At 41.7% G+C, this 14,428-nt stretch overlaps 1 protein-coding gene across 1 annotated transcript in view; it reads left to right on the top strand.

The window, feature by feature from the left end:
- The first annotated feature begins 956 nt into the window (after positions 1 to 956).
- The window catches only part of LOC126399534 (urotensin-2 receptor), a 171,958-nt gene continuing 158,486 nt past the window's right edge, over positions 957 to 14,428 (top strand). Inside the window, exons 1-3 of the mRNA XM_050059561.1 lie at positions 957 to 1,435; positions 2,876 to 3,591; positions 8,672 to 9,050. Coding sequence (XP_049915518.1) covers positions 2,878 to 3,591; positions 8,672 to 9,049 — 1,092 coding nt within the window. The 5' untranslated portion in view covers positions 957 to 1,435; positions 2,876 to 2,877 and the 3' untranslated portion in view covers position 9,050. The remainder of the gene's footprint in view (positions 1,436 to 2,875; positions 3,592 to 8,671; positions 9,051 to 14,428) is intronic.

Below are 14,428 nucleotides of genomic sequence, written 5' to 3' on the forward strand. Positions count from 1 at the left end.
TGTCAGCTATAAATAGTAAGGACAAACTGGGTTAGTTATGGTGACAGTCCAAGGGATTCTAACCTGAAGTGAAAACATTTTCAACTCACATGGACACATCTTCACCTCAGATTGCACCTCCCTGCGAGAATTTGCATCTATTCACATCCACTCATGTCTCAACATTGCAACATCGCAATAATTCTCCCTTTAAAATGTACTTCAGTCTGAGCTCACCTTGAAAACCAGAGATGTTTTTTTCAAATTGACTGTTTTTAGTTGAAATGCCAGAGTTAATGAGGAAGAGCACAAGTAACAAAGGCTCCTATTCACCATTATAAATGCACTGTCCCTCTGTAGCCAGTATGAGCAGCAACAGAAGGCCAAATACATTGTTTAGCTTGGCTTGTGCCCCCCACCTCCCCACGGCAGATGATGTTTGATGACTGTGCTTAGGTGAATTGCTGCAGTGGTAGGTGACATTGACCCTGGCACTATCCATTTAAAATAATGGACACTGGATACACCAAGCTGGAACAAATGGGTAGTGTTGGCTGTCTTTTTAGCTAGTGATTTATACTGCACGTGTGTGTGTGTGTGTGTGTGTGTGTGTGTGTGTGTGTGTGTCAGCAGGGGTTGTTCTGTCAGTGTGTAATGTGTCTCAAGTCCCAGTGTTGCATATCAGTTTGTGGCGCACGCCCCTGTCGCATGGAAATAGATGGCACAGGGGTTAGAGAGAGAGAGAGAGAGACAGAGAGAGAGAGAGAGAGAGAGAGAGAGAGGGTAGAACACATTTCCTGCATACCTCTCTCTCTCACCCGTTCTCTCCGTCTTCACCCTCCCACTTTGGGCTTCTGAGCGAGAGTGCCTCACTCGCAGTGCGCTCCTGTCTCTCCCTCTCTTGCTCCCTCTCTACCTCTGCTCTCTCTCTCTCTCTCTTACTCTCTCTCAGTCAAAGGGGGGGATTCTCCGTAACCAGCTGTAGCTTAACGTGATCCTCTCTTCTCATCATCATTTCATTGATGTTCTCTTGTTTTTCTCTGCTAAATTAAATTACTCTTCTGTCGATGTCACAGCACACATCCAGTGTTTGGATGCTACCAAGGTGCACAAAGGGTAGAGGGAACAGAAAAGAACTTTTAAGCTGTCAGTGCACCTCTCTGGAATCCAGACACTTTGGATTGGTTTATTTGCTGTTGAGAGATTAGTGAACACTGGAGGAATCTTTCTTGTAGTGGATGACTCATTTAGTTTATTTTCCCCCCTCGAGAGTACTGGATGTAGATTTTTCTTTCCTTTTCTTCCACCTGCGTGTTTCACCTATCAAATATGCTGTAGAATCTCTTTGGACTTTTATGGCGTGTGAAATTTTTGCAGTAAGTGTGAAGTTTGGAGGAGCCAAGTGAGACAAAGCATGGCTAAGTGTTGAACCCTTCTGTCCTAGGAGGCAGTCCAGGTAAGGCTGTGCGTATTTTAATTCACTTGCATGCCCAGGTAGACTTGTAATTGTCCTTAAAGATGCATTTACATGCATGCGTTACTGGGCTGTTGTGCTTGTCGGAGCAGACAGGTCCATTAGCAGGGACTGAAATTTAATATTAACCCTGTCTGACTTTATCTCTGTCCCTGGTGCTTTGGAACAGCATATGTCGTAAAGGAAGAACACTTCCTTATTCATCTCTGTCTGAGTCTTGACATCTTGGAATTAGACTAGGCGAAAGGAGACCTCTGTGACTGAGTAAAAAGTTCTCTGTGTTCCTTCAACAGTTGCATCAACTCTGATACATTTGGCTCTTTCTGTAAACATAAGCTCTAGTGAGTGTGCTACAAAAGCTTGATCATTTTGCTGGTTTACCCTCAGAGAGTGAAGATGTATTTTGTCATCACCCCCCTGAAATTCTGGTGGCGTAAATCAATTGATCAATCATTTATTTGTCACATTAAATTAAACAAGGTAAAACTCCTTCACCTCCAGCTCCTTCAACTTGTGCACTGACGTTTAGTCCTTCTTGCCTCTTCTTACATTGTAGGCTGCTGCTTTATAACTGTCAGTGTTTCCACACTGCAGCCCTAAGTTGTGTCCTGCTGTGTGTGTGTTTATGGCTTCCCGGGTGGTTCTGCTGTCTGGCTGTGGAATGATTAAACTGTAATTTTGGGTAAATTTGCCTCACTTAGATAGAATATCACTATATAAGTAAAGTTCTAATTTCCATTGGAAATTCTTTCCCCATTAGATTAACAATTGTATCAGTGTTAAGTGATCAAAGTGCAACTTTTACAGTAGTATGTTTCTGTAATTTTGTTTCTCAAATGCTTTTCAAACATATTTTTGAATCAGACTGTGGCAATCCTCTTCACATCCACTCCAGACAGTGGCCATCTGAAAAGTTGTGTAACCTCAAAGGGACATACCTCATGGTGTTTTATATTAATGTAAATAAAAAATTGAATGCGCCAAAAGCTATTTTCAGAGCTGCCTTCCATGCCACGAGTAAAACGAGGGATTTCACTTTCCTCAGTATGAGTGAGTTAGTCACGGAAGGTTTTTACCTCTGCAGACATGCAAGCAGTCAACTGAGAGATACAGATTTTACAAATGACTAGTAGAGATGGAGCCTGAAAAAGAAGCTTTGCATTGAACTAAAGCTCATTAAATCCTTCCCTAATGACTTCTTTTGTCACAAAAGGAGATTATGAATGAATTAAAAGAGGCCAGTATAGTTTCTCTGACTATAAAAGCCCCCATTTATGTAAGGTCCAGTTGAATGAATTAAATGTTCAAAGATGAATCCAAGTTAGGAGGCAAGGATGATTAGCAAATGTAATTTGTCTGTTGCTAACCTCTAACCTCAAATTGCTAACCTCAACCCTTAAATTTCTGTTCCCACACATCCAGATATGACCACAGTGTCCATGGAGCCTGTGGGAGTCCTCGTGGAGAGGGGCGCCAATGCCACCGACCCCCCTCTAAGCTCACATGAGGACACAGCCGCCACTTTTACGATCGGCACCATCCTTTCCATCATGTGCCTCGTCGGAGTCTCAGGGAACATCTACACCCTGGTGGTCATGTGCCACTCCATGAGGACTGCAGCTTCTATGTACATCTACATCATAAACTTAGCTTTGGCAGATCTGCTGTATCTTCTCACCATACCCTTTGTAGTCTGCACGCACTTCCTAAAGGGGTGGTACTTTGGGGACGCAGGGTGTCGGATTCTGATCAGCATGGACTTCCTGACCATGCATGCCAGTATCTTCACGCTGACAATCATGAGCACGGAGCGTTATTTTGCTGTGCTCAAGCCACTCGACACAGTCAAACGGTCTAAAAGTTACCGGAAGGCCATTGCACTGCTGGTCTGGGCCGCATCTCTCATACTCACCCTACCAATGATCGTGAGCATTCAGCTAATGACAGTGGGCAAGAAGGCCATGTGTCAGCCCACACTGTCACCACTGTCCTACAAGATTTACATCTCCTTCCTGTTTTGCACTAGCATTGTTGCTCCTGGACTGATCATTGGCTATCTCTATATCCAGCTTGCACGCACTTATTGGGTTTCGCAGACGGAGACCTTCAAACAGACCAAGAAACTTCCCAATCAAAAGGTCAGTAAATCACAAGATTGAGAATATTGATATCTGAATATTTGAGAGTGTAATTTAGGGGTTACAAGTAGTTTTATTTTACACAAGCTAGTGCTTTTTGGGCTTTACTGCTAATCTTCAAAGATGTATGCTGTGAATATTTGCATGTATGTGCTCAGCCATATATGACAACAGTACTCCAAACCCTGCAATTCCTCAAAGGCCACATCCAAACTTAGACATTTTAATTTTAAAATGTTATCTCCCTACACGAGTGTTTTAACAGCGTTTCAGAAATAATATACTAACGCACCTGAAAACGAATATCACATGACCATTCAGGTACACTGTGCATGCTCTACTCTGTGGTTAGTTGCTCAGTTATTAGAGGCACTCAGCATATCCTCATGCAATGGTTCGTGTGATACCCTACGAATTTGTGCCCCGTAAATGACGTTATGTCCTCAACGTTAAAGTTACATAATTAATATAAAGTTATGTAGGTTACGTTTAAGCAAGTAAAGATACTGTGGTTAGGTTTAGGAAAAGAAACGTGGTGACGTCGTTCTTTAAAATGATTCAAACTTCTCTCGACGTTTACACTGTTCCTATGACCGGCCTTGGGAAAATGCTTAGGAAAAATCTTGTTTTGTGACCCATTCTCCACCCAACCTGCATTCTTACTGGATAGCTCCGGACCACTTCCTTCTTTACTTTTCAGCACACTGGTCACATAATTGCAGCTTTCCAAAATATGTTACTGTAATATTACGTGGGATATGTACGCATTTTGATGCATTACTTTCTTTTAGAGCGAATGAACAGCATATGAGAATTAGGGCTTCCCCCGACCAAGAATTTTCCTAATCGACCAACAGTCATCATTTAAGGCCATTAGTCAACTAGTCACCCACATGTTGTTAATTTACTTATTGAATTATACATTTTGGGCGAGGCAACACAATGGTTTGAGTTCAAGGTCTGAGAAAGAATAGTGTAACTAACATTGTTAACACTGTGCTACATTACAGAGAAATACAAAACTGTAATAATGAACCTTAATTAATATAGACCTATAATTATCTACAAGCGCACGTCACACACTGAGCAAGCCACCTGTTAATTACACTATTTGCAAAGTGCTGAAAAAACGACTCAGTGACATGAGGTGAGTTCACAGCCATTAGTAGGTAGTTTATTGTAAACCAACTTACAACTTCAGGCAACAATAAGACAGCACCCCAGAACTGTTCACCAAATATTCTTATACTCCTCCTTACGCCAGGGCCACATCGCCCGCGGAAGCGCTGCGAATAGCCTCGAAGCGAAGCCAGTTTCCTTTCGGCGCCCATGTTAACCAGTTGTGTTATCCACACCGGCCACAGAGCTGCGCGGCGCAGCCGGTGTGGATGACACCACCCTGCAGCGATCGTTTCAGCATCTGGTCTATTTTCTGCGCAAGTCGCGAGCAAATGTGTCAAGCCGGGCAGGAAGTCAAACAAAGGAACAACAACAGCATCCGGTCAATTTTCAGAATAAAACAAATTTCAAAATAAAACACCCCGTTTGACAAATGTGATATACATGTGTGTGTGTTTATATACATATACTCATTACTAAGAAGTGGACACACATGTACAGTTGTTAGGAAAACATGGCGTATAATTTTATGAGGTTATTTACTTACCCATGATGGAAAAACAGCCCCAAATGTGACGGAGACAACAGCTGGGAGCAGAAGCGCTTGTCGACCGGCGTGGAGAGAAAAAATTGTTTTGGAAAATTCTGCTCTTATTATCTTGCCCCATTGAAGGTTGTTTCATCTAAGTACATATTCTGCTTCCAATCTGACCTTAACTGGGCCTTTTTCGCCACAGCAAAAGCAGTAATGATTGTGCTAAGTGGCTAATGGACATGTACGTAGCTACTTACATGTTTCAGATGATACGTCATGTTTGTAGTCGACAAATGATAGGCAAATGTTTGCCTGCAGAGTTTATGTATCACCTTGGTCTTGTCTTTCACCTTCTCAAAATGATTCCTGCCTGACATGTTATTGACTAGCCTGTGTAATAACCACAGGTGCCAGCCCTTTAACCGCCTGGAAACATGAGGTTGGATGCTGGGTCCTACTCTTGTGCTTTTTTTGCAGGTTGCGTCTGAGGTTGCTAAGCAACCTTAACAAGCACTGTATAGCTTATTTACCAGAAATTCTGAGTGCAGAGATGATTTTCTTCCAGGTGCTGTTTATAAGTGTGTAGGCCTATTGTCTGTGGGACAGATGTAAAGCTCCGAGTAACCTTGCACTAAAATGATCAACTTTTCCATCCTCAGACTGAATATTTATAGAAGAAGGGAAAGATATCTGACGGCTGTGATTGGTTTGTAATGTGATTCCTGTCCACCTGCTGAGCGTGGCCACTTCCTTTGTCTGTCCTTTCAAATTAAATTCCCACATGGTCCAGTCATATAGGATTTGATTTATTTTAACAAGGCACAGCGGGGTTTTCTTTTCTCTCTGCAACTAAGCGACCAATTAAATCTTGTTGACTAATGACCTTTCTGGTCGAATAATGTTTGGTTGTCGAGAATAGCTTGAAATACAGAGATGGCAAAAGTAGGATGGAACTTTTACTGAAAGTAATACATGAGTGTAAAGTGGTCAAGGTGGCGAAAAACTGATTGGGAGTTGTTGCAAAGCAAATACTGCAACTTTAAGTAGTTCAAGAAGCAATATCTATTGCTGGAGCCATAGCAATGGGAAAGGAATACTCAGACAAGAAAATCACAAAACTTATGTTAATGTTTTTGCTTGATATGCCATGACTGACAAGACTCAATTAGGAAGCAAACATGGTTGTCTGCTTCATCAAACATCTCCGTTTCCGCCCGTCCAGGCTAAAACACAGCCCGTGATTTTTTAAACTAAGCAGTGTTTCAAAAATCTCTGTTCGGTGGGGTTCAAAAACACCTGAGCAGTATGGATGCAAGGTATAAATAGTTGTGCATTTTAAAAAGAAAACATATTAGTGTGGATGTAGCTCAACTTAAACAACAAACTACGTTCTTCATCCTGAAAGTGTTACAAATCACTGTTGCAAAAACAAGTGTTTTGTCATCTGGCACTTCTACGAGTTGTTTAGGTTCAGGTAATGAAACGTATTGATTAGGCTAGGGGAAAAATCACTACGACTGATGATCATGGTTAAAAGAAAAAGAAAAGTTAAATGTCTGCATGAGGCTGGAAACAAATATTGGCCTTCCATATAAAAGTTTGACCTTTTGTTGACCATCCAACTACTCACTGCCCTAACATCCTCCCTTTGTGGACTTCGTGGAGACAGAACAGCCCCTCTAATCCAATTTAAAGCCCCATTTTTATTTCTCCTTGTTTTGGTGTGCAGCATCAATCTAGTCCCTGTCCCTCATGTCTTAACCACTCTGCAGCTCGGCTGGAGAGGGATCCAGACACATCCATCAGGTAGAGCCTCATGAGCAGACAGGAAGTTGGGCAAGACGCCGCTGTTTAAACTACCGCCAAAGACATTCCACTCACCAGGGCTGTTGATTCAGTCATACTCCATATGGAAAGTGTACAAACTCGTAAGGGAGGAGCCCTATCCTGTTGCTCATGCACTGGTGACATTCTTTGTCATAGCCATTGTTTGACCTTCTGTTTGTGGCAACAGTTTGCCAACAGCATTGTTGTCATGAAAGATAAATATTTTATATAAAGTGTATAAATAGAGCATCATCAGTTCGGCTCTCTGCTTAAAACATTTTGTTATCAATCCTCTCCCTGAGGCTGCAGCTTTTCTTCTTTCCATTCCCGTTTGCTCTCTTCTCACGCTGAGACCAAACCCCTTCCAATTTTCTTCATAGCAGGGCTTAAGATGGGTTCATTTTGTCTTATCAATGTGATTAACAATGTGCCAGTGCTGCCATTCAGTTGCACTAAAAGCTGTTCATAGGATGTACTTGTACCTTGGAGCAAGAGAGAATGCAGACTGTTCAACTTTTAAAAGTGCCGCTGCTTGGTACAGGAATAATTAATACTCTCCGTCCCTGCCAGTGCTGTGTGTAACTGTGGGTCTCTTTCTCAACGAGGATCACAACGAGGAACGACAGGCAGGGTTTTATAAGCCATCCTTGGCTTTTTGTAATACTAATCACTGGAGAAAAATGAGTACTGCTCAACTCCTAAGCAGCTATCATAGATGAACAAGTACATGCAAATTTTACAGTGCATGGATTTGGAAGATGAGTCATCAAAACCAAAATACCTCCACTTGAAGGCTCCATATATATGGTCACAATGCAGTGATTTTAAGTTATCATCATTACCTTGTGATTTCGGCATTTTAACATACAGCAAAGCTACATCAAAAAGATTAAAAAGAAGTTTTTCTATTCTGTGTATCTATGTGTTGTACAGTCATACAGTCAATCTGATAATTTATCTGAGATGATAACAGTTTGTTTGGCATGTCATGATTAATACACCACTATCCTGTGCAGTATTAACCTTCTTTGGACTGGAGGAACTCTTTCACAGTTCAAGGAACCCCTTTTTGTTTTGTCCACACAACTACGAACGATCTTATTTCTTAGACAGCCATTTTGAGGGACTTTTTCAGCTCCTATTTTAGAGTGGATTCTCTGGTGATTGATCCAGACATAAGCGTACATTGATTGGTCAAACACAGTCGATGCAGCACCGGCAACCACTGTTTTAAAAAACAGGTTAGCCATCTGTGAACAACACACAATACAAAACACAAACAACAGCTTGTTACAAGAAAAATGTAAAGAACACACAGGCAACTGTACTGATAGAGAAGTCCAGGCTTTACTGAGCATATATGCAACCCAATTTTGAATCGTCAAAGCAAAAGTGACTTTGCTATACCAACCGCTGACCAGCTAACAGTATGTCACTTTAGTATTGCCACAGGTGGTGGGAATGCAAACAGAAAAAATAAACCCTTGAAGGTATGTAGTCCTCCTGGGAGCTCCCCAGCTCTCAGGGAGTCACCAGAACTATTTGGTCCTAAAACACCTAATAATTCACATTAATGATTTATCTCTTATGTTCCCAAAGGTGCTGTACCTGATCTTCACCATCGTGCTCCTCTTCTGGGCATGCTTCCTGCCCTTCTGGATCTGGCAGCTGCTGGGTCAGTTCCACCCCTCACTGCCCCTATCCACCAAAGCCAAACGCAACATCAACTACCTGACCACGTGTCTGACGTATTCTAACAGCTGCATCAACCCTTTTCTGTACACACTGCTCAGCAAGAACTACAAGGAGTACCTGAGGAAGCACAAGCGGTCCTGGAGTGCTGGCAGCTACTTCAACAGGAGTCGTCGCTTTCAGCGTTCGCCACGCAGGTCGCCATCTTCCAGCAGTCAGCAGTGTTCTGAGAGCTTTATGCTCACACACACAGCCTCTCTGCGAGCACATAACAGCAGTTTGTAAGGTAGGGGCAGATTTTTCTTGCTGACGCTTGTGATTTTGTTAGCTGATGAGAAGACCATAAGTACGGCAATCCCTATACGGTGTCATCCAAATGTATTCAGGGTCCAGTGTTCCCAAGGGCCTAGTCTTTGTTCAGCCACTGTGAAGACATCAATATCTTAAGTCAAGAGAATTGCCTTGCCCTGAGGTTTCAAAGAGCATAACTGCAGTAGGATGATGCACTGTGGGTGGGTGATTTCAACTTGACCCAGAAACATACATTGAACATTTGACCTAGGGCAAAAGAAATAGTTGAGAACACATAACTCTTACACATGTCTCCTTAGTTTGTCACATTAAGAGAATACTGAGCTGAGGAGCAAAGGACCCTGGGACCACAGATAAGCTTTCTCCCTAAACTACATCCTTCTCTTAACACAGCTCAGTACTGCAGTAAGTTACAGCTTCTTTTCCATCTTTCTACTAACAATTCTGCATCAATATCCTGGAAGCCAGCAGATGATATAGACTTGGCAGCTTTGCTGGAGTTTCTAATAAGAGGAAAGGCTGGTGCTGATGGCTTATGTGATTACAGATTGTATTGCTTTCTAGCCCTCTGAAAACATGTCTGTTTAGGATTCCTACTTCCTGGTATGCAGTGTAAACATGTCGATTCTGGACAAGTGGTGCCTCTTGATGTTTATGTATGGAACTGGGGGAGCTGGTGAAACATGTTCAGCAACAATAAATATTCAATTGCATAGGAAATTCAGAAGTTTCAGGACAGCAATGCAGTTCAGTCAATACACTTTCTGCCAACAGTTTTCGGAGAGTTGTCTCTTTCTTCGAAGGGTACAAAACATTAGTCAATCAAAAGTCATATTTCATTTGAGTCATGACACAGTTCCACCAATGGGGTATGTGTATGGACACAAAAGCAGTTCCTCTGAGGAAAAACAATCCATTTTCACTTTCCATTTCAATTTTCACCATTTTAACTTCAAGTCTGTACTTGTAATCAAACATATCAAAAGATCTCCTATCTTGGTCACTCCTGATTTCATATTGGTAGTATTTTGCCAGCCAGCACCATACTGCTGTGATTTGAACATATATATCACTGTAATTTAATCCATATTAAAAGGTCCACTTACTTGCTTTATAGGGCTTCCAACCGCATCTTGTTGTTTCTTTAAAGAATATGAAATAGTAGGTGGAACTTAGAGCTGAACAAGGAACTTTAACTTTTTATATCACAACTGCAATTTTCATGCATTCAGCTGTAACTAATCAGGATTAATTGCAAGCGGTAAAACGCTGAAAACGTGATCCTGACTCCTGTCTGGTAATGCTTTTTGGGTGCTGATGATTTCAATATGTGCCACCAATATGTGCTGTGTATATTATGTTTGAAACATGTTCTATGTCCATTTTCTGTTTATAAAAGACCAACAGAAAAACAGGTCTTTCTCTACTTAAATGAATCGGCAACTTACTCATGTAAATTCTTCAGGCTGTTCTCATGCAGCATTTTTCCCACGAAAAGTAATGCACTGAAATACATGTTCTAAGTAATCATGAGCCAGTCGAGTATAACGATTGATTTGGGAAGGCTGCAACCTCATGACCAATGCCAACATTGGTCATGAGGTTGGTGGAAGGGTCACAAAACACAGGACTTTTCTCCAGGAATTTACTCAGGAGTGTGTTCTGAATTGTGTGAATTTTGAGTCATTTTAAGGTACGTCATCACCATGTTTCTTTTCCTAAACCAGTAAATTTACTTGCCTAAACTTAATATATGTAACCTTACGTGAAGTACGTGACTTGACGTTACATACGAATACGTAACAGCATTTGTGGGGAGCTAATTCATATGAATCATGAGTATCATATGAATCATGTATGCATTTTCGTAGAATATCAAACAAATCATTGCGTGAGCACACGGGAACTGCCCATTGGTTCGACAGCCCATTGTTCCGACCATATTAAACCCATTGTTCCGAAGTCCGTTCCGAAATCATCATGATGCCCTGTGGTTAAGGTCTGGTTAGGTTTAGGCACAAAAACCACTTGGTTAGGGTCAGGAAAAGATCATGGTGTGGGTTAAAATGAAAAAGAAAGTGACAAACACATAAGCCGTGAGCCTGCTTCGCCTCAAGCCTTTCCCAGCTGACCCAGAGCCGGTTGCGGCGCACCATCAAGGCAGAAATATGCCCGCTGGAAGCCATTCAGCACCACGGACAGTCGGACTAATGGGATGTCAGACCAATGGGCTGTTGGACCAACGACATGGACCCGAGCACACTGAGCTAGCAGGTAGCTTGGTAGTGTAAATGACTGAAAGGAAATGTTGAAACATGCAATTAAAATTTAAACACATCACAGCATCATTTTAAGCTTGTCAGGGGAAAGGCTGTGGGACTTCTGGGAATCATGGTTGCGAAGCTGTCTCTCCTCTATCTGCTAAGCTAACGTTAACATGGGCTTAAACAGCTAAAGGGTATGTCGTTAGTCCTGTACTGAACATTTTCAGACGTACCTTAGCAGTTTAAATGTTATAAATGTCAAGTCAGTTTTATTTGCATAGCCCAATATCACAATTCACAAATTTGACTTAAAACTTTAGTTGCTAACTTTTATAAAAATAACTTTCTGTCATGTTCGCTGAAACGGCCACTGACTCTGTACAGTATTACATGAGATAGATGACATAGAAAGAATAATAGTCCTTTGCCTCCTTGTAATGCTTCTGATGACCTTAGAAGATGAGCCTTTTGCAGCTGTCAATCATGACAAACTGCAGTCAAACTATCAAACTAGTTGTTGACATTCCTGGTCCAACACTAGGATGTCACCAAAAGCACATGGTTGGGTTTAGGCAAGAAAAGCAGGTGGTTTAGTTTAGGGGAAAAAAAATCTTGGTTTGGCAATTGGGAAGTGATCACCAGGCTTCTGGGTGAAAGTCCAGGGATTGTTGGACCCACTCACCACCCCTCCCACCTGGCCTATATTAAACTACATCTATCGCCTTGTTGAATGCTTTTCTGCAGTGACACCATTGGAATACATTTCTGAATATTTTCTCATCTCTAAAAGGAACGAAATACATTATTCATGCAGCGTTTCATTTCACATGCACAGTGTTAAGATTTACAATAATGCAGATTTTCTAGCTCAGCTTTACCTCTTAATTATGTTGAGTATTATCCATGGAATTTCTATTGCCTCAAGAAAGCTATAAAGTAACTCTTTGACTGAAATATTATTCTTTGTAGTTGTTATTTTTTATTGCCTCAAGGATCCTTTTTTTCAAGGTTTACTTTCCTATTATTTTTTTAGATTTTTTTTTTTAGATTCTGCCTTATTCTTTTTTTCTTTTTTTTTTTTTGAACAATCGGGTTACTGTGTTCAAGGACTGAAAGGTGGCTCATGTGTGGAATCGGTATCAAGTTTGATTATATATCTTTGCACTATCGCCAAAAGCCAACATTCTTGCAATACTAAAATATTTTGTGTGTATTTATGTATGTGTCGGCCAGTCTGCACGACTGTCACATACATTAAATGGGTTTTAGATGCTGCCCGCAAACGTTCCGTGCAGAGGAAGCTGGAGGACTGAATCATAGTGCAGCGGAGGGGAACGGAGAGTGAAGAGCAGGGTGTGGAGAGGAGGGGGTGGGATGGCAGGATGCACTCACACACACACACACGCACACACACATGCACACACACGCATGCATGCTCATACACCCACACACGCAGGCACACACTTGCCACTAACTTGCGACTTAGCAAGTGTGGTTGCACAGCCATATATCTGCAGAAGAAAAGCCAGCTGACACACATAACACTACTTTTTTTGTTATTTTACAGATGATGACATCTGCTAAATAAATAACTGAAATGAATGTAGCTCATAACTAAATCCAGATTGCCACAGCAGGATATTATAGCTGAGTGTTTATCTTTCCCCCCCATAACCTCTCAAATGGATCTAGACGACTTTATGTTCTATAGTAATATCTTCTTCTCATTCCAATTTATCCCACAAGAGAGAAAAAAGAGGGAAAAATCCAATATTTACAATCCGGTTTATAACTCTGCACTCAGCTAATAGTTCTTTACCCCTGATTACTGTGTGGTGTGTGTCCAGGCTGCCTGCAGAGACAGAGTAGCAGTGTGAGTCATATTACTACTCTGCCTTGGAATACAATGTGCTGAGTGACACCTACCATAATTCACAAGGGCAGAAAATATGGCTCCATATTTGTGCCTGAGCGCTTGGAGACGCATACACATGGACAGTATTTCTCCAAAAGGCTCACCACCACTGGAACATTTTCCAGCAACAAGAAGCATAGGGATTATAATTAAAAATGTTGTAATTAAATAGCAATTACTGCGCAATTACAGCAAGGCTTTTTTGCTGCTTTAAGGCATTTTCTCATAAAATCTCTGAATAATGTCAAGAGAATCAGGTCCAGACTTTATTCAGAGTTTACCTTTTACACATGCAGCACACAGCAGGAGATTTTTTGGTTTCAGAAGTGCCCTCACCTACTGGAATACTCTGTTTGGTGTCAGTTAGGGGTGACGCCTGGGTAGAGCGTGCAGGACAAGACATGACAGGGATTTCGTTGAAATTCGTCTGATGACTGAGCCTCACTCCGAAGTCGTCGAAATCTTGCTCTGGCAGTGACTTGTGGCGTCACAAACCAACACAAAAAGGCGTCCTTACACGTTGGCATGATATGCGGCCGGTTGTTGTTATAGTTTAACGATGCCCGGCGACATAAGGGGGAAACCTGGGGGGACAGGGACGAAAGTTAAGGCGGCGAATGTTCGAGTGTCACAGGTGGGAGGGGTGGCGAATGGGTCCAATAACCACCAACTTTTACCTGAGAGAGCGGTGTTTACGTCCCGTAAGATTCTAAAGCCAAACCCTGTTTTTTTTATCTAAACCTAACCACTTCCTTTTGTTGCCTTAACCTAACTTAGTTTTTGTTGCCTAAACCTAACCATGTGTTTGTTGTTGAAAAAAAAAAAGTTAATTTGCAGTGTTGTAACAATGAAGTGCGTTAATTTCAAAAAGGGACCGTATGTAAATGTTTAATTTCCTGTGAAAACTGAAGTGTATTTTGAATGAAGAGAACTTGACATGGTGACCCAGAATATCAACAACCAACGCGCTCAGGGTACCTTGCACGTCATATGTGGATGTGGAAAGTCCATGACCAAAACGTCAATATGTGATGAGGCTGGCGTGAGAATGTGTTGGATGATTCTGCTTCGGCCCTTAGCAACAGAAATTTCCCAATCTCGTCATCTCCCCAGTAAGACATTTTCACCTCCATCTCTTGTAAATGATCCTTCTTCGTTACAACCGGATGTTTA

Source organism: Epinephelus moara, chromosome 13, assembly GCF_006386435.1.
Source record: "Epinephelus moara isolate mb chromosome 13, YSFRI_EMoa_1.0, whole genome shotgun sequence".
Taxonomy (NCBI): Eukaryota; Metazoa; Chordata; class Actinopteri; order Perciformes; family Serranidae; genus Epinephelus; species Epinephelus moara.